Raw genomic sequence first — 20,966 nt, forward strand, 5'->3', positions numbered from 1 at the left:
GCCACATCGGGAGCAGCGGATGCAATAGATGATGTGTGTGGATCTATTGCCAAGTGATGGCAAATGTGGCTAGATTAATTTAGGATGTCTGGTCAGCTCGGACAAGTTGGGCCAAAGGGTCTTTTTCCGTGCTATATGAGTCTAATTGTCTTTGGTGAAAGCAGAAGTGTGGTTGTGAAGACTGGACTTTCAGAGCAGCTTTCAAAGATGTTTTGCCCTGACTGGGAGCAGAAGAGTTTGACTGAAGTGTGTCGGTGTTAATGCCTTGATGTCTCAATTTGCTTCCACCTTCCTGGGGACCTTAACCATTTTGTTCCACAAATAGCTGCATTGCAGGTTACCCCATGAACTGGCACACTTATGTTTGCTTCTCAGAATCAGACCTGCTCACTGTCAACTGTATCCCAGTGTTGTGGGGTTATCCAAAATGCAGAGAGGTGTCAGTCTTGACGTTTCTGTTTTTCTGCCCATTTAAGATCCTGAATCAGCACCTTCAGGGAATTAGAGTGGAGTGAGAACAGAGGGGGAGAGAAAGTGGGATGGTGCTTTCAATTTTGTGGAATAACAAAAGAAAAGAATATTCCACAGAAAGTAGAATTCCTTGTTCAGAATTTCTACCCTGCACTGACAATGATGCCTTTTGTAATCTCTTTTTACAGAGTATTTGAAGATCTGAAGACAGAAGTTTCAAAATCAACAGGTGAAAGCCTTATGCCCAAAACATTGACTCTCCTGCTCCTCAGATCTGCCTGACCTGCTGTGCTTTTCCAGCGCCACACTTTCTGACTCTGACTCTCCAGCGTCTGCAGTCCTCACTTTGATGTCAATGTCTGACAGTCACTCAATCCATCGGGACCGCAACGGGTTTTGACTGTGATTTCTGTGAGAAGGAGCAAAGCGTTTTGGTTCCTGTTTGAGTACGTTTTCAGCATCAGTGGGACTGGATGAGAGACTCTACTGTTGCAGCGCACTGAGTGTGGAGCCTGAAACAGTTATACGGCCTGGGAAGAGGAATTCACGGTGGGGATAGGCTCTGCACACGTTTGTGTGTGGCTGAAGCTCCGGCCATGGAGAAACCGGAGGAATCCCGCTCCGTGGAGAAACCGTGGAAGGGTGGCAACTGCAAAAAAGGCTTCCGTTTCCCGTCTGCCCTGGAGACTCATCGGCACAGCCACACTGGGGAGAGGCGATTCCCCTGCCCTGTCTGTGGGAAGGCCTTCAGCGATTCCACCAACCTCCACACCCACCAGCGGGTCCACATGGGGGAAAGGCCCTTCAGCTGCCACGAGTGTGGGAAGGCCTTTTCCCAGGCCTCCAACCTCCAGACCCACCGGCGAGTCCACACAGGGGAGAGGCCCTTCAGCTGCCATGAGTGTGGGAAGGCCTTTTCCCAGGCCTCCAACCTCCAGACCCACCGGCGAGTCCACACGGGGGAGAGGCCCGACAGCTGCCCCGAGTGCGGGCAGGCCTTCAGCAATTCCTCCCACCTGCTGACCCACCAGCGGGTCCACACGGGGGAGAGGCCCTTCAGCTGCCCTGAGTGCGGGAAGGCCTTCAGCAATTCCTCTCACCTACTGAGGCACCAGCGGGTCCACACGGGGGAGAGGCCCTTCAGCTGCCCCGAGTGTGGGAAGGCCTTCAGTAATTCCTCCACCCTGCTGACCCACCAGCGGGTCCACACAGGGGAGAGGCCCTTCAGCTGCCCTGAGTGCGGGAAGGCCTTCACCAATTCTTCTAACCTGCTAAGCCACCAGCAGGTCCACACGGGGAAGAGGCTGTTCCCTTGCACAGAGTGTGGGAAGGCCTTCAGGTATTCTTCTCACTTGCTGACCCACCAGCGGGTCCACACCGGGGAGAGGCCCTTCAGCTGCCCCGAGTGTGGGAAGGCCTTCAGGCATTCCACTAACCTGCTGACCCACTGGCGGGTCCACACCAGGGAGAGGCCGTTCCCCTGCCCCGAGTGCGGGAAGGCCTTCAGCAATTCCTCTAACCTGCTGAGGCACCAGCGGGTCCACACGGGGGAGAGGCCCTTCAGCTGCCCCGAGTGTGGGAAGGCCTTCACCCGCTCCTCCTACCTGCGGAGCCACCAGCGAGTTCATGTACCATCGCAGGGCGATTGAAGGAATGACAGCCGAGTACCATTTATTGACTGGACGATCAACCCGGTTCCAGGGACTCCCGGGTTCGATTCCCACCGCAGCGGATGGGGGAATTGGAATTTGGTCAGAAATCTGGAGTTCAGAATCTAACGGTGAAACCATTGTCGGTGGGGTGGGGATGGAAGAAAACCCCCACCCTGATTCACTCCGTTCTTTTTTAGGGAAAGAAACTGTCGTTGTGGGAGAGGATTCACTCAATCGTCCCAGCTGCATCCTTTACCCGGTCTGGCCTACACGTGACTCCAGACCCAAAGCAGTATGATTGACTCTACACTGCCCATCCAACTTACTTGGAAACAGGATACGGGTTGAAAATGCTGAGTGAGGCAGTACTTTCTCCGGGTTAAGGCTGTACCAAGGATCCAATTACAAAGGGGCAACTGGGTAATGACCAATAATGAAGAAAGTGAGGGGTCGAAGAGAGTGTGTGCACTTTGACTGTGAGCTGTTTTTAAAACATTGCTACTTTTTCTATGCCTTCCTGCTGGGAGATTCTGAAGCTGTAACAAAGTTGGGTCGCAATAAAGATTACCTGTACTTCACGCCGAGCTCAGACTCTCATTGAGAGCTTTGAATTGCATTTTGTTCTAAAACTGCTCATTTCTTACAGGCGAAAGTGAGAACTGCTGATGCTGGAGATCAGAGTCAAGATTAAAGTGGTGCTGGCAACGCACAGCAGGTCAGGCAGCATCCGAGGAGCAGGAAAATCGACATTTTTTGGGCAATATTGATTTTCCTGCTCCTCAGATGCAGCCTGACCTTCTGTGCTCATTTCTGACAGCCTCCTGTACTATGTTTCCAATGTTGTGTATCGGTTGCAGCAGTGAATGAGTAGCCAGTATTGTTAGAAATTGTGAATTTTTCAGGAGTGCAGGTACTCCATCATCCCATTGTCATTGTCCAGTTTCCTGGCAGCACTGGGAGGTGTGGGCTGTGTCCATTGGAAACGATGTGGAGGTGCCAGTGTTGGACTGGGGTGGAGAAAGTTAAAAATCACACAACACCAGGTTATAGTCCAACAGGCTTATTTGTAAGCATTAGCTTTCGGAGCGGTGCCCCTTCATCAGGTAGCTGTGGAGCAGGATCATAAGACACAGAATTTATAGCAAAAGCTGACGGTGTCATGCAACTGATAAGATATTGAACAAATCTAGATTGCGGATTAGTCTTTCATCTTTTACCATGGGTTGCAGGTTTCAGTTCAGTAAACCCCAGAACTACTTTTAATTCACCTTCTTGAGACGGTTTAAGGTTTTATAAAAATAGGTGGCATCTCAGCTCCGATACTGCATAAAAGTTGTGAGGTTCGAGTCTGTATCCCAATCTTGAATCAAATTGGTTCTATTAACCAAAGTAGGAATTTATAAAATATTACATGCAGTTTGTGCGCTTTTTGAGCAAAATTGAATATATCTGCAAATATAATTCTGCAATTGCAAATTCACCCCTTGGACTTGTGTGACTGTGTGTGCATGAGAGTGTGTGCATATATTCTAATGAAGTGTGTGTGAGATGGAGTATCAGCCTGTGAGATGGGGTGAGTGTTAGGGTGTGTGTGTGTCTGAGAGAGCGACAGGTAAAGGCAAGGGGTTGCATTTTGCTAAAAAGAGGACGGGCAGGACTTGTACAGTTAATGGTAGGGCCCTGCAATGTGTTCTAGAACAGATTCATGGGGGGGTGCGTGGAGAGGTTCAGGTACATAAAGTTAAAAATCTCTCAACACCAGGTTATTGTCCAACTGGTTTATTTGGAAACACAAGCTTTTGGAGCACTGCTCCTTCATGGGATGTTTGTGGAACAGGATCATAAGACACAACCACCTGATGAAGGAGCAGTACTCCAAAAGCTAATGCTTGCAAATGAGCCTGTTGGAGTATCAGCTGGTGTGGTGTGAATTTTAACTTCATCCACCCCAGTCCAACACCGGCATCTCCAAGTCGGGGACATAGTTCTTTGGAAGTTGCATCATTGGTACACAGGGTGGTGAAAGAGGCGTTTAGCACACTCTCCTTCATTGTTCACACCGTTCAGTGCAGGAGTTGGGACATCACGTTGAGGTTGGACAGGATATTGGTGAGACCATGTGTAGAGTACTGAGGACACTTCTGGTCGCCCTATCGACGACCACAAGTTGTCGGGTGACCTTATTTCGATTTATAAAGTCATGGGGCGTGGAGGAAAGGTAAATATCACAGAGGGGAAAAAAATGATGCATCTCCCCTTTTTAACTTCTCTTGACATTCAGACACTTCAATCCTGTCAGTAACAGCCTCATCGCCAGAGAGCAGACTGCGCATGCTCCTCACTGCACACAAGGCACACGCCTCGCGACTTTCTTTTGGTGGACCAATCAGGAGCACTGGAGGACCGGAAGGTGACTGGTCCTCCTGCCAATCAGAGCCTTCCTATTGTCTGAATGCAGAAGCTGCTGCTCTGTCTCTGAATGGAGATTGAGTTTGCTCCAGACTCCCTTCTTACTTCTGCTAATCTAATCGTTTTACCACATCTGTCTGTGGCGTGCAACCCTCCCCCATCGATAGCTGGGTCTTATTACTTTTGCTGATGCAAGACAGGATCTTATTTGGTTATCTTGTTCATACTAACTCCCTATGTGCGTGGTAAAAACAATGACTGCAGATGCTGGAAACCAGATTCTGGATTAGTGGTGCTGGAAGAGCACAGCAGTTCAGGCAGCATCCAAGTAGCTTCGAAATCGACGTTTCGGGCAAAAGCCTTTTTTTTTATTTCAAAAATATACTTTATTCATAAATGATTTGATGGTCTGTACATTGGATCATGCCATACATATGTCCATATTTACAAACACAGATTCGACTTTATTCTTGTCCTTTACAATCCTGTGCATTTTTTCAATCTTGTATATATACATATATTTGGCTGAGGCATCAGCAGAGCCCAAAAAAACGTCTGTATGGGCCCCCTGTTCTTCTTTCGGCAGGCCGATCTTACACGGTGGTCTTTCCCCACCGCGCCTTGGCGGCAGCTGCCCCAAGCTTCAGCGCGTCCCTCAACACGTAGTCTTGGACCTTGGAATGTGCCAGTCTGCAACACTCGGTCGGGGTCAACTCCTTCAGCTGGAAGATCAACAGGTTTCGGACCGCCCAGAGAGCGTCCTTCACCGAGTTGATGATCCTCCAGGCGCAGTTAATGTTCGTCTCGGTGTGAGTCCCGGGGAACAGGCCGTACAGCACGGAGTCCCGCGTCACGGCGCTGCTCGGGACGAACCTCGACAAGCACCACTGCATTCCTCTCCAGACTTCCTCTGCATAGGCACATTCCAGAAGGAGGTGTGTGACAGTCTCGTCCCCCCCGCAGCCACTTCGAGGGCAGCGTGCGGTGCGGCAGAGAGTCCGGGCGTGCATAAAGGATCTCACAGGCAGAGCCCTTCTCACCACCAGCCAAGCCACGTCTTGGTGCTTGTTGGAAAGTTCTGGCGATGAGGCATTCTGCCAAATGGCTTTGACAGTCTGCTCAGGGAACCGCTCGACAGGATCCGCCCTCTCCTTTTCCCGAAGGGTCTCAAGGACGCTACGTGCTGACCACTTCCTGATGGACTTGTGGTCAAAGGTGTTTTTCCTCATAAATTTCTCCACGAAGGACAGGTGATACGGAACGGTCCAACTACTCGGAGCGTTCCGCGGCAGCGAGGCCAGGCCCATCCTTCGCAACACCGGGGACAGGTAGAACCTCAGTACGTAGTGACACTTGGTGTTTGCGTACCGGGGATCCACGCACAGCTTGATGCAGCCACACACAAAGGTGGCAAAAGCCCTTCATCCACAATCTCTATGTGCGTGATCATTGCTACTGTCATGTCAATACATCTGCTTCTACCAGTCGACCACCTCCCTTTTCAGTGAGTTATTTCTTGGAATATACCCTCATGATTCTGCCTTGCGATTTTCACAAGGGCCTCTCACAGTTACTGTACCTGCATCCAATGCATAAACCATTCTGAACAAAAGAAACCACTTCATCCACACAACATAAAAATCCGCACTGTGTTCAAAAAACAGATGAACTCAATTTGAATATATTCAATGGGCCCTTAAATGCAGGAAGACATCCCCACTTCTAATCCCAGTTCATCTTCCAAATACACCACTTTGCCTTGCTGATTGCTTGCTGCATCTGTCTGATGACTGGTGGAGAAGAACACTGAGGCCCCTTTGTACACCCATGCATCATTCCTGATGAAGGGCTCGGGCCTGAAATGTCAACTCTCCTCGTCTTCAGGTGCTGCCTGTCCTGGCTGTGCTTTTTCAGCCCCACACTTTTGGACTCTGATTCCAGCATCTGCAGGTCTCACTTTCTGTACATCGGACGCCGAGCGTTAAGCTTTATAAGGTGCATGGAAAGTCAATACCCAAGGGTCTTTTCCTCAGGGTAGGTGAGTGGGGAAAGGGACATGAGGGGCAACCTTTTCAAACACACGATGGTGCATGGATGGAACGAACTGCTAGAGGAAGTGGTGGAGGCTGGAACAGGTACAACATTTAAAACCCATTTTGATGGGTACATGAACAGGAAGAGCTTAGAGGGCATTGGGCCATATGTGGGCAAATGAGACCAGGTTAATTTAGGATATTTGGTCAGCACCGTCGAATTGGGCCAGAGGGTCTGTTTCCGGGCTGTATTTGTCTCCGGTGAATGCAGAAGTGTGGTTGGACTTTCAGAGCAGCTTTCCAAGATGTTGTTCCCGTACTGGGAGCAAAAGAAGTTACAACGAAGTCTTTCGTTTGTGAGACAGCAACCGAGTGAGTGAGTGCATTTGAGAGTTTGGTGGCAAGTGGGAATTCATTGCACTGTGGGGATGAAGTCCTACCCTATCCAGTCATTTCTGCTGGTGGATGAGACCAGGCCTCAAGTTGAGGGGAGTAGACTTAGGACAGAGATGAGGAGGAACTGCTTTTTCCGGAGAGTAGTCAATCTATGGAATTCTCTGCCCAAGGAAGCAGTAGAGGCATCTTCATTAAGTATATTCAAAACATAGTTGGATGGGTACTTGCATGGTATGGAACTTAAGGGTCGTCGGGACAATGCAGGGAGGAGGATCTCAGACGACAGATATATCAGCCATGATCATAATGATTGGTGGAGCAGGTTCGATGGGCCAAATGGCCAACTCCTACTTCTTTTACTATGAACCTATAACCCTGCATTTCCCATGGCTAACCCACCTAACCTTCACTTGCCGGGACATTATGGGCAATTTAGCATGGCCAATCCAAATCAAGGCCGGTGAGCAGTGTAGTGATGTGGAAAATGACCATCCGAGAATGATAGAAAGGGACAAGGTGAGTAAATGTACCAGCAATCAAAACTGGATCCTGAAGATCACAAAAACTTGAAACTAAAAACAATGTTTCTGAATGTGTGGTGCATTGTAACAAAATTGACAGCACACATTGAAGAGAATAATTATGATCTGAGACTCCTTCCAGAGGCATGGCTTCAGGATGACAAGGATTGGATCCTGAATATCGAGGTGGTAGTCAAATGGGAAGCTAGGTGAAGGTAGAGGCTTGGCGCTGCTCATCAAAGCACTAATCACAGGGAAGTCTGGTGTCAGCTTGGATTCAGGTCCTGATTTCTCTGTCCTCTGATGTCCCTGTTCCCACAGAGTAAGATATTGGTCTGTTCTCTGCTCTGCTGGATTTCTGCTGAAGCCTTGATCCCCCCCCACCCCCACACCTTCTGGAACAATAAAGCATTCAGTCAACCAAGACCCAAGCCACAGTCTCCCAGCAGGAATCAAACAAGTAAAACAGAACAAAATTAGAAATAAATAAATGCTCGTGCTTAATGTTTGTTCATGAGGAAGTAAACCAGAAATAGGGCTCTCCCACGATTCTTATAGTGCCCCTCTTGAGGCACTCTCTCACCCTAACATCTAACTATTCATACCCAGCTATGATTTACAACAATATTTACACCAGCAGAATTAAAGCATCTGTTATCAAGTAGATATTGCGATATACAGCACGAAATAGACTTTTCTCTGTCTCATTCACACATACATACACATACACATCCATGGGGGTGAATTTATATTTGCAGAATTATTCGATTTTTCTCAAAAAATGCACAATCTGCAGGTTGATCCATGTAATATTTTGTAAATTCCCCTTTGGAAATATAACCAGTCTGACTCAAGATTGTGATACAGACAGACTCTGACCTCACACCTTTAATGCATTGTCAGAGCTGAGATGTCACCTTTTCTTATAAAACTTTGAGTTATCTCAAAAAAATGTCTCTCAGGAAATTCTGGGATTTACAAATGAATGATACGAGCAGCCCATACTAAAAGATGAAAGACTTAACTATCCAGGCTTTTTCAACATATGATTTCAGTGCACAGTAATGTTTTTCCATCCATTCTGTGCCTTATGATTTTATTCTCCACAATTACCTGATGAAGGAGCAACGCTCCGAGTGCTAGTCATAGAGATGTACAGCATGGAAACAAACCCTTCGGTCCAACCCGCCCATGCCGACCAGATATCCCAACCCAATCTAATCCCACCTGCCAGCACCCAGCCCATATCCCTCCAAACCCTTCCTATTCATATACCCATCCAAATGCCTCTTAAACATTGCAATTGTACCCACCTCCACCACTTCCTCTGGCAGTTCATTCCATACATGCATAACCCTCTGCATGAAAATTTGTCCCTTCGGCTCCTTTTAAATCTTTCCCTTCTCACCTTAAACCTATGCCTTCCAGTTTTTGACTCCCCCACCCTGAGGAAAAAGACCTAGGCTATTTGCCCTATCTATGCCCCTCACAATTTTATAAACCTCTCAGGCTCTGATGCTCCAGGGTAAAATAAATGCCCCAGCCCCTCTCTCAGTCTGTTCCAAAGTCAGTTCACTGGGACACATACACTCATTCTGTGTAACCAGTTAAAGCTCAGTTCCCTGGTATGTTCCTCTCCGAATGCTCCTCTGCTCACACTGATGTCCAGGACCTTTTGAAGCAGGTCAAATGGATTTCTCTTTCCAGACTCAACCCCCCCAACGATATTCAGTGACCCTGTCAGATCTTGTTATGGAATTTCTTCCAAGATTTCTGTCTGCAGATCCTCCCCTTCTGATACCCCGTTAGCAAAGTTGAAACAAGTCATCACTGTCTGTACCGAATAGAAATTCTGATTATAATGTATGTGTCTGTGTGTTTAAAGTACTAACCCAGTAACATACAAACGGTATTATTGATTTAAAATACACAGGAGACGTGAGGAAGGAGGTGTCAGGACCTGGCACACTCTGAACCCTAACAGGGTGTTCCAAAATATTTCAAAATGAAGGGGATGGCCATAGAGCTGTACAGCACAGAAACAGTCCATCTCATCCCTGCTGACTAGATATCCAAAATTAATCTATCCTATTTACTAGCACTTGGCCCATATTCCTCTAAACCCTACCTATTCACATACCTATCCAGCTGCCTTTTAAAAGTTGTGTTTGTGCCAGCCTCCACCACTTCCTCTAACAGCTCGTTGCACACACGCACCACCCTCTGTGTGAAAAAGTACAAATCGATGCCTTCCTCATCCCCCGTTTTACCTGTACTGATACCTTCGGGGATCTCTGAACTTGGACAGCAAGGACCCTTTGTTCCTCTGCACTGTGTAGGGATCTACTATTTATTGCTTACTTCCTTCCCTTATTAAATTTCGCAAACTGCCTGGAGATTAAATTCCACAGTTCTGCCCCATTTACGAGCTGATAGATATCAGAGTGTAGCCGGAGACCATCCTCCTCCCTATGAACAATCCCACCTTTCCAGCATTTACTCCTGGACAGAGGGGACAGCATTGTCTCCAGCTCAGCAGTGTGTTTGTTAGCTTATCAGCATGTCCAACTATATTAATCAAAAGTACCTCACGCTACATACACAATAAACCAGTGATGTTAGTTCCCATTATCTCTTTAGTTGCACCCTTACAGTTTTTCCTACATTCTACTTAATGTTATTCTAATGTCACGGTTAGAGATTTAGTGTCAGCATTCCAGACCCTACTTAATATTTTCCTAATGTCATGATTAGATATTTATTATCAATAGTCTCAAGCAGACTGACTCTACCAATCATTAATTAGATATTTAATGTCATGTCCCAAATATTTATTGTCCTAATCCTGTCAATCATATTTAGCAGGTGAGGCTAACTTTACTGACTGTTATCACATCTTGCCATAGTGACCTTTCAGCCTCAACCTTACTCTGCTAATTGGTGTAAGAGCTTTCCACTATCCTTTGCAACAAACTGGCAGTGGTCTCCATGCTCTAACCCTTCCCATGCTTCCATGCTCTTTATTTTCCATACTATCTAAAAATAGACTCAGGGTTGTAGAGCACAGAAACAAACCCTTCGGTCCACACCGACCAGATGTCCTAAATTAATCTAGTGACCCATTTGCCAGCATTTGCCCCCCCACCCCTCTGAATCTTTCCTATTCATATCCGCAACCAGATGCATTTAAAATAATGTAATTGTACCAGCCTCCACCACTTCCTCTGGCAGCTCATTCCATGTACATACCTCATCCTCTGTGCGAAAAGATCGCCCCTAAGGACCCCCAGAAATCTTTCCCCTCTCACCCTAAACCTATGCCCTCCAGTTCTGGTCTTGGGGTCTTGCCCCCACAACAAGGGGAAAAAAAACATACAAAAATTGAGCAGCCAGACAAAATGCAAAAGGAATAAAATATCGAGCCATAAGGGGAAAAAAATTGTGTCTCTATCTTTTTTCCCCCATTGGTATTTGGACCCTTACAATCTGTCAGTAACACCAACATCCCCGGAGAGCAGACTGGGCAAAACACTGGGCATGCTCATCGCTGTACGCAAAAACCGCGCGAGACCTTCTTTTGATTGACCAATAGGCAGCATTGGAGGACTGGAAGGAGACTGGTCCTCCTGCCAATCAGAGCCAGCCCATTGTCTGAATGCGGAAGTTGGGCCATGAACTTCTCAAGCTGCGAGTCCTGATCCTCTCTCTCTCTGAATAAAGATTGAGCTTTACCCAGACTGCAAATTCCTTCCTCTGTCTCAGGTCTGTGAGGACGGCACTCTCTTATCTCGCCCCCTTTTCCACTTTTTTTTAACCATTCTGTGATTCAATTGTTGACTTTCAGCAACTGAAAGGAAAGAGAGTGAATTCGGCGGGAACAGACTCCGGAAACGTTGATCCAGGTCTGTATCTCAATTGGCAAAATAGTTAGGCAGGAGTCATCAGATGGTGGAGAAGTCGATATATCAGGTGTAACCCTTCTTCAGGGCTGGGGCTGGGTGCAGAAACTGCAGATAAAAAGGGGGTGGTGGGGAAGTGGGGATAGGTCGAGACAGTTAGAGGGTACGACCTGCTTGGTCAGTGGGAGGAATGAATCTGGTTGGTGGCAGGGAGGAGGTCGGGAAAGTTTTCAAACCTACAAAAGACAACCGGGAAAGAATGGAGGGACAAACCGAACCTTTGAGGGTCAGCTTGGAGGCATCAAGGTCTCAGGACAGGGGGTGGGGATGACCCCAGCTATGGGTCACATACCAGCAAATGGGACTAGATTGATTTAGGATATCTGGTCAGTACAGTCGTGTTGGACAGAAGGGTCTGTTGCTGTGCTATATATCTCCATGACTCTGGCTTTCTACTAACTTTTGCCACATCTATAGGTTCACATTCTCTCTAATGTCGGTGTTAATGTCTTGATGTCTCATTTTGCTCCCACCTTCCTGGGGACGTTAACCATTTTGTGTCTGGTTGTTCCTCAAGAAGCTGCATTGCAGGTTAACCCTGAATTGACACTTTCTTTTTGCTTCCCAAAATCAGACCTGCTCACTCTCAGCAGGATCCCAGTGTTGTGAAAGATATTAGCTTTTCAGGTGGAGGTATCCAAAATTCAGAGAGATATCATATCATGTCTTGACATTTTTGCTTTTCTGCCCCTGTAAGATCCTGAATCAGCATCTTCAGGGGAATTAGTTATATTGGAGTGAGAACAGAAGGGAAGAGAGAGTGGGATGGTGCTTTCAATTTTGTGGAATACCAAAAGAAAAGAATATTCCACAGACAGTAGAAATGCTTGTTCAAAATTTCTACCCTGCACTGGCAGTGATGAGCTTTGTAATCTATTCTGACAGAGTTTTTGAAGATTTGAAGAGGGAAGTTTCAAAATCAACGGATGAAGGGCTTATGCCCGAAACATTGACCCTCCTGCTCCTCGGATGCTGCCTGACTCCCCTGTGCTTTTCCAGTGCCACATTTTTCGACTGACTCTCCAGCATCTCCGATCCTCACTTTGATGTCAATGTCTGACAGTCACTCAATCCACTGGGGCCAGCAAACATTTTCGACCGTGATTTCTGGGAGAGGGATCAAAGCTTTTTGGTTCCTGTCTGAGTATGTTTTCGGCATCAGTGGGACTGGACGAGAGACCCCACTGTTGCAGCACACTGTGCGTGGAGACTGAAACAGTTATACGGCCTGGAAAAGGGATTTCACGGCAGGGAGGGGCTCTACACGTGTTTATGTGCAGCTGAAGCTGTGGCCATGGAGAAACCAGAGGAATCCCGCCCCGTGGAGAAACCGTGGAAGTGTGGTGACTGTGGGAAAGGCTTCCGTTTCCCGTCTGCCCTGGAGACTCATCGGCGCAGTCACACCGGGGAGAGGCCATTCCCCTGCACCGACTGCGGGAAGGCCTTCAGACATTCCTCCCACCTGCTGGCCCACCAGCAGGACCACACGGGGGAGAGGCCCTTCAGCTGTCCAGATTGTGGGAAGGCCTTCGTGTTTTTCTCTGCCCTGTTGGCCCACCAGCGTGTCCACACAGGAGAGAGGCCCTTCAGCTGCCCCGAGTGCGGGAAGGCCTTCAGGTATTCCTCCACCCTGTTGAGCCACCGGCGGGTCCACACGGGGGAGAGGCCCTTCAGCTGCCCCGAGTGTGGGAAGGCCTTTACCCACGTCTCCTCCCTGATGAGGCACCAGCAGAACCACACGGGGGAGAGGCCCTTCAGCTGCCCCGAGTGTGGGAAGGCCTTTACCCAGGCCACCACCCTGCTGACCCACCAGCGGGTCCACACGGGGGAGAGGCCCTTCAGCTGCCCCAAGTGCGGGAAGGCCTTCAGCAGTTCCTCCACCCTGCTGACCCACCAGCGGATCCAGACCGGGGAGAGGCCGTTCACCTGCTCTCAGTGCGGGAAGGGCTTCACGTGCTCCTCCAACCTGCGGAGCCACCAGCGTATCCACACGGGGGAGAGGCCCTTCAGCTGCCCCGAGTGCGGGAAGGCCTTCAGCACATCCTCCACCCTGCTGAGACACCAACGGATCCACACCGGGGAGAGGCCATTCACCTGCTCTCAGTGTGGGAAGGCCTTCACCTACTCCTCCCACCTGCGGAAGCACCAGCGAGTTCACGTGCCATCGCAGGGGGATTGAAGGAGTGACGGCCGAGTGCCATTATCGATTGGACTATCACCCAGGTTCCGGGGACTCCTGGGTTTGAATCCCACTGTGGCGGATGGTTGAATTGGTATTTGGTCAGAAATGTGGAGTTCGGAATCTAACCATGAGACCATTTCAGGGAGGGGCTGGTGTAGGGGAGAAAGCCCCCATCTGATTCCCTCTCTCCCTTGTTAGGGAAGGGAACCACCATTGTGGGAAAGGATTCACTCAGTCGTTCCAGCTGCATCCTTTACCCGGTCTGGCCTACCCCTGACTCCAGACCCACAGCAGTGTGGTTGACTCTACACTGCCCCTTCCTGGCAAATAAGCGGGGAGAAACTTACTTGGAGACAGGGTATGGGTTAAAATTGCTGAGTGAGGCAATACTTCCTCCGGATTACGGCTGTACCAAGGATCCAATTACAAAGGGACAACTTGGTGCTGACCAATAGTAAAGACAGTGGGGTGTGTGTGGGCTTTGATCTTGAACTGTTTAAAAAGCTGCTACTTTGTCTATGCCTTTTTGCTGGGGGAATCTGAAGCTGTAACAAAGTCGGGTCACAATCAAGGTTACCTGAACTTACCGCTGGGCTCAGACTCTCATTGAAAGCTTTGAGCTCTGAGAGGTTTTTGTTTTAAAGCTGCTCCTGTCTTTCAGCCTCTGCAGAGTTTCCAATGTCGTGTATCAGATGGAGCAGTGAATGAGTCGCTTGTATCATTAGAAATTGTACATCTTTCAGGTACTGCGTTGTTTCATCAGCATTGTCAAGTTTCCTGGCAGCACCAGGAGGTGGGGGCTGTGTTCAGTCGAAATGATATGGAGGGGTTGGTATTAGACTGGGGTGATAAAGTTTAAAAAAATCACAATTCCAGGTTATTGTTCAACAGGTTTATTTGGAAGCACTAGCTTTCTGAGTGCTGCTCCTTTATCGGGTAGCTGTGGAGCAGACACAGAACGTATATCAAAAGATCATGCAACTGATAGAATATATTGAACAAGCCTAGATTGCTGTTAAGCCCTTCATCTCTTAGAATGGGTGCAGGTTTTGGTTCATTAATGTGTAACTGCCAGAACATCTTTTAAGTCACATTCTTGAGATGACTTAAGGTTTTATGAAAAAGATAACATCTCAGCTCAGACCATGCATTAAAGGTGTGAGGTCAGATTCTGTCTGTACCCCAATCTTGAATCAGACTGGTTCTATTTCCAAAGGAGGAATTCATAAAATATTACATGGATTGACTGCCTGGACATTGTGTGCTTTTTGACCAAAATTGAATGTATCTGCAAATATAATTCTGCCAATACAAATTCACCCCAAAGAATTGTGTGCGCGTGCATGTGAGTTTGTGCGTGAGAGTGTGTACATGCTTGGTAAAGTGTGAGTGTGATGGTGTATAAGCCTGTGAGAGTATTGAGGGGAGGAGGAACGTGTGTGTGTGTGTGTGTCGGAGCATATGTGTGAGAGGTATTAATACAAGCAAGGGGTTGCATTTTGCTAAAACAAGGAAGGGCAGCACTTGTCCAGATAATGATAGGGCCCTGGGTCATGTTATAGAACAGACAGACATGGGGGGGGGGTGGTGTTCAGGTACATGGTTCTTTGGAAGTTGCATCACAGGTAGCCAGGGCAGTTCAGAAGGCATTTAGCAGCATAGCATTCATTGTTCACCCCATTGAGTATCGGGGATGGGACATCATGTTGAGGTTGTACAGGATGTTGGTGAGGCCACTTGCAGAGGACTGAGTACAGTTCTGGTGGCCCTGTAATAGGAAGAATACTATCAGAGAGGGTTTAATAAAGATTTACCAGGATGTTGTAAGGACTGGAGGGTTTGAGTTATAAGGAGAGAGGCTGGGACTTTATTCACTGGAGCACAAGAATGTAGTTTAAATGCAGAGCTTTTCTAAGAAAAATGTCAGTCTGACTCAACATTGGGACACAGACAGAATTCACACCGATTGTCTCTACTTATAAATAGGGCAACGTCTCTTTGAAATGTAGATTCATTTGGATATAACTGTGTGACTTTACATATGAAGATATCCCTTTGAATGTGCTCACATCCCTTTGAAATATAATCTTGTCCATTTAAACCTCTTTATTTGCAGATTCGTGCACTTTGTGTCTTTCACTGTGTCTTACATTTGCACACACACACACACACCATGGGTGCTGGGGGAAAAATAAGCACTACCGTAGTGAGGGGGGGGGGTTAAGAAAAAAAATAATAAGCAATGGATTCCAGCATAAAAAAATGCAGATATGACGCCGTTCCGTTCGATGTCGGAATATCTGTTTAAATTGAGCCGTGAGCTTTCCCAATGTAGACAGGGCTCCTCGAAACGTGGCAGTGTCCCCGCCCCCCGCAGCTGCAGAGTGAGACAGGAGAGTTTGTTTTTGTGAATGAACAGTTGTAGCGCGAGGTGGCTGTGACTTGGTGACGGTGAGGCTCCCCGGGCCCCGCCCATCCCCTGCCCGGCCCCGCCCATCCCTCCCCCGGCCCCGCCCATCCCTCCGGCCCCGCCCATCCCTCCCCCGCACCCCCCCGGGGTCAGACCCCCGTCACTGGGCACCGCCGCCTTCCTGGGGCAGCTGCTGGGTCACGGGCCACAACCGGAAGCGGCAGAGACAGGCCACTATAAATGCCGGAGGAAACATCACAGAAGCGCTTCACAGGAGGCTCCCAAGCACTGCTGGTGCAGGCTTAAAAGACCAAATGGCCGACTCCTGTTCCCAATTCTGACAGGCTCCCAGGACATTTCCTCTGCTCTGAAGCTCTTCAACCATGTTGTGCTACATTGGGGAGACTGGGCGCCTCCTAGCAGAGCGCTTTAGGGAACATCTCCGAGACACCCGCACCAATCAACCAAACCGCCCCGTGGCCCAACATTTCAACTCCCCCTCCCACTCTGCCGAGGACATGGAGGTCCTGGGCCTCCTTCACCGCCGCTCCCTCACCACCAGACGCCTGGAGGAAGAACGTCTCCTCTTCCGCTTCGGAACACTTCAACCCCAGGGCATCAATGTGGACTTCAACAGCTTCCTCATTTCCCCTTCCCCCACCTCATCCTAGTTTCAAACTTCCAGTTCAGTAACTGTCTCCTTGACTTGTCCGACCTGCCTATCTCCTTTTCCACCTCTCCACTCCACCCTCTCCTCCTTGACCGATCACCTTCATCTCCTCCCCCACTCACCCATGGCGGGGGGGGGGGGGGGGGGGGGGGGATGGGTATGGGTGGGATACTGTTCAGAGGGCCAGAGTGAAATAGATGGGCTGAATGGCCCGCTTCCACCTTGTCGGAATTCGATGACCCTCCCCACGAAGGAGCATTTTATCTGCATCTATCCTGTCAAGCCCCTTTCAGAAATCTACTGGTTTCAATAGAGGTATACAGCACAGAAACAGACACTTCGGTCCAATTTGTCCATGTTGACCAGGATTCCAATCTAAACCAGTCCCACTTGCCTGCATTTGGCCCATATCCCTCTAAACCTTTCTACTCATGTATCCATCCGAATGCTGTTTCAATGTTGTCACTGTACCTGCATCTACCACATCCTCAGCAAGTTCATTCCACATGCAATTCACCCTCTTTCAAAATATTGCCCCGCCGGTTTCTTTTAAATCTCTCTCCTTATATTTAAATAAAAATGCCCCCCCTCCCCCTCCCCCAGTTTTGAGTTCCCCAGCGCTGGATTGTTCTATGTTCTAAACTTAGTGCAGGAGGCTGAAAGAAATGAGCAGCTTTAAAACAAAAACCTCTCGGAGCTGAAAGCTTTCAATGAGAGTCTGAGCCCGGTGTTAAGTTCAGGTAACCTTTATTGCAAACCAACTTTGTTCCAGCTTCAGATCCCCCGAGCAAAAAGGCAGAGAAAAAGCAGTTGCTTTTTAAACCCCACACCTCCCCTCCTCCTCACCACCCCCACCCGGTCTTTACTATTGGGTAAAAACAATGACTGCAGATGCTGGAAACCAGATTCTGGATTAGTGGTGTTGGAAGAGCACAGCAGTTCAGGCAGCATCCAAGTAGCTTCGAAATCGACGTTTCGGGCAAAAGCCCTTCATCAGGAATAAAGGCAGAGAGCCTGAAGCGTGGAGAGACTAGTGAGAGGAGGGTGGGGGAGTGGAGAAAGTAGCATAGAGTACAATAGGCGAGTGGGGGAGGGGATGAAGGTGATAGGTCAAGGCGGAGGGTGGAGTGGATAGGTGGAAAAGAAAATAGAAAGTTAGGACAAGTCAGGGGGACAGTGCTGAGCTGGAAGGTTGGAACGAGGGTGAGGAGGGGGAAGAGGAAATGAGGAAACTGTTGAAGTCCACATTGATGTCCTGGGTTGAATGGTTCAGAGGCAGAAGATGAGGCGTTCTTCCTCCAGGCGTCTGGTGGTGAGGGAGCAGCGGTTGAAATGTTGGGCCATAGGACGGTGTGGTTGATTGGTGCAGGTGTCCTGGAGATGTTCCCTAAAGCGCTCTGGTTGGATGCCTCCAGTCTCCCCAATGTAGAGGAGACCACATCGGGAGCAACAGATACAATAAAATGATATTGGTGGATGTGCAGGTAAAACTTTGATGGATGTGGAAGGCTCCTTTGGGGCCTTGGACGGAGGTGAGGGAAGAGGTGTGGGCGCAGGTTTTGCAATTCCTGCGGTGGCAGGGGAAGGTGCCAGGATGGGAGGGTGAGTTGTGGGGGGGCGTGGACCTAACCAAGTAGATACGGAAGGCGGAAAAGGGGTGGGAGGGAAATATATCCCTGGTGGTGGGGTCTTTTTGGAGGTGGTGGAAATGTCGGCAGACGATTTGGTTTATGCGAAGGTTGGTAGGGTGGAAGGTGAGCACCAGGGGCGTTCTGTCCTTGTTACGGTTGGAGGGGTGGGGTCTGAGGGCAAGAGTGCAGGATGTGGACGAGATGCGTTGGAGGGCACCTTTAACCACGTGGGAAGGGAAATTGTGGTCTCTAAAGAAGGGGGGCATCTGGTGTGTTCTCTGGTGGAACTGGTCCTCCTGGGAGCAGATCCAGCGGAGGCGGAGGAATTGGGAATACGGGATGGCATTTTTGCAAGAGGTAGTGTGGGAAGAGGTGTAATCCAGGTAGCTGTGGGAGTCGGTGGGTTTGTAGAAAATGTCGGTGTCAAGTCGGTCATCATTAATGGAGATGGAGAGGTCGAGGAAGGGGAGGGAGGTGTCAGAGATGTCCAGTTAATTTTAAGGTCATGGTGGAATGTGTTGGTGAAGTTGATGAATTGCTCAACCTCTTCGCGGGAGCACGAGGTGGTGCCAATGCAGTCATCAATGTAGCGGAAGAAGAGGTGGGGAGTGGTGCCGGTGTAATTACAGAAGATCAACTGTTCTACGTAGCCAACAAAGAGACAAACATAGCTGGGGCCCACACGTATGCCCATGGGCTACCCCTTTGGTCTGGAGGAAGTGGGAGGATTCGAAGGAGAAATTGTTCAGGGTGAGGACCAGTTCAGCCAAATGAATGAGTGTGTCGGTGGAAGGGTACTGTTGGGGACGTCTGGAGAGGAAAAAACGGAGGGCTTGGAGGCCCTGGATATTGCGGATGGAGGTGTAGAGGGATTGGATATCCATGGTGAAGATAAGGCGTTGGGGGCCGGGGAAACGGAAGTCTTGGAGGAGGTGGAGGGCATGGTGGTGTCTCGAACAGATGTGGGGAGTTCCTGGACTCCGGGGATAGGACAGTGTATAGGTAGGTAGAGATGAGTTCAGTGGGGCAGGAGCATGCTGAGACAATGGGTCGGCCAGGGTGGCCAGGCTTGTGGATCTTGGGAAGGAGGTTGAACCAGGCAGTGCGGGGTTCCCGGACTATGAGGTTGGAAGCTGTGGTTGGGAGATCTCCTGAGGTGATGAGGTTCTGTATGGTCTGGGAGATGATGGGTTGGTGATGGGGGGTTGGGTCATGGTCGAGGGGGCAGTAGGAAAAGGTGTCTTCGAGTTTGGCTTCAGCGGCGTAGAGGTCAGTGCGCCAGACTACCACTGCGCCCCCTTTATCCGCTGGCTTGATGGTGAGGTCGGGATTGGAGGGCTGCGCGTTGCGAGGGTGAGAGGTTGGAGTGGGGGAGGGGGGGTAGACAGGTTGAGGCGGTTAATGTCCCGGCGGCAGTTGGAAATGAAGAGGTCGAGGGCAGGTAATAGGCCAGCGCGGGGTGTCCAGGTGGATGCAGTGTGTTGGAGGTGGGCGAAGGGGTCCTCGGAAGGTGGGCGGGAGTCCAGATTGTGAAAGTAAGCTCGGAGGCGGAGGAAGTGTTCGACATCACGGCGTGTATTAAATTCATTGATGCGTGGACGGAGGGGGATGAAGATGAGTCCTTTGCTGAGGACTAATCGTTCGTCCTCAGTGAGGGGGATGTCTGGAGGGATGGTGAAAACGCGGCATGGCTGGGAGCTGGGATCTGGTGTAGGTGTGGAGCTGAGAGTGGGGGCGGAGCCAGTAACTGGAGTGGGTGTGATGGTGGGGGAGAATGGGGGGTGGAGTCATGAGCTGGGGTGGTGTTCCCCTCAGGGTTCTGTAGGCCAGGAATGGCGACAGTGGGATCTGTGGGGGGCATGTCAGCAGAATGCAGGTGAGTGGCGTTGGTGGGGGCGGAAGTGGGGGTGACCACAGCAGTAGAGGTGGCGGAAGTCACTGAGCGTGTGACATCAGCGATGATGTGAGGGGCAGAAATGATGTCACATGTGATGCATGAGGAATTGTGAGGGGCGGAAGTGGCTGTGGGAGTAGCCATGATGGGGGCGGAAGTGACATCAATCAGCGTGGGGGCGGCAGCTGCACCAGCCGCATGGCTAATGGCGTCCGAGCAATTTCAGAGCCCGGGGGAATCTTCTGGAATGTTTGAGGAGCGCTGGTTATGGAGGTGGGTGGATAAAAGGTTGTTGTACTTACAGTTTTTGATGTTTAAGATGGAGTTGAAATACTGTTTGTTGAGAGTATGAATTCTCCTGAGGATGTAGTACAGAGGGGGTCCTTTGTAATTCTGAGAGAGTGTGGCCCTCAGCTGAGGCAGGGCTGACTGGAGAGAGGTTAGGTGACGGCGCATTGCTGCAAGCGTGGAGCGGAGGATCCTGAAGGAGAACCGTTGCTGGTGTTTTTGAATCTGTAGTCTGTACTGTTTGTCCTGTTCGGATCCGAACTCTGCTGGTTTAAAGGTGGTCCAGAGTCTGTGTAGGATGAGTTGGTTACGGAGGCAGGCACTGAGGAAGTGAATGGGGCTGTGGTAGCGAGTCTGTTTCAGGACATGGTTGAAGAGCTTCAGGGCAGAGGAAATGACCTGGGAGTTGCAGTGGGAGAGGGACTCCCTGAGATTCTTGTAGAGAGAGAG

General features: G+C 49.5%; 2 protein-coding genes across 2 annotated transcripts in view; one reads left to right on the forward strand and one right to left on the reverse strand.

The window, feature by feature from the left end:
* The window catches only part of LOC140460832 (uncharacterized), a 174,377-nt gene that overhangs the window by 95,093 nt on the left and 58,318 nt on the right, over positions 1 to 20,966 (reverse strand). The window lies entirely within an intron of this gene.
* On the forward strand, positions 1,224 to 15,733 carry LOC140460842 (uncharacterized). The gene is made up of 2 exons (XM_072555525.1): positions 1,224 to 2,093; positions 13,003 to 15,733. The coding sequence occupies exons 1-2, from the start codon at positions 1,260 to 1,262 to the stop codon at positions 13,618 to 13,620; spliced, it is 1,452 nt and encodes a 483-aa protein (XP_072411626.1). The 5' UTR covers positions 1,224 to 1,259; the 3' UTR covers positions 13,621 to 15,733.

Source organism: Chiloscyllium punctatum, chromosome 36 (assembly GCF_047496795.1).
Source record: "Chiloscyllium punctatum isolate Juve2018m chromosome 36, sChiPun1.3, whole genome shotgun sequence".
Classification (NCBI taxonomy): domain Eukaryota; kingdom Metazoa; phylum Chordata; class Chondrichthyes; order Orectolobiformes; family Hemiscylliidae; genus Chiloscyllium; species Chiloscyllium punctatum.

Excerpts from the sequence above, each read along its gene's own strand:
- LOC140460842 (XM_072555525.1), top strand. The coding sequence starts at position 1,260 with ATGGGGGAAAGGCCCTTCAGCTGCCACGAGTGTGGGAAGGCCTTTTCC. Across the intron at positions 2,094-13,002 it reads ACCTGCGGAGCCACCAGCGA|CGTGTCCACACAGGAGAGAG; the intron begins GTTCATGTACCA and ends TTGGCCCACCAG.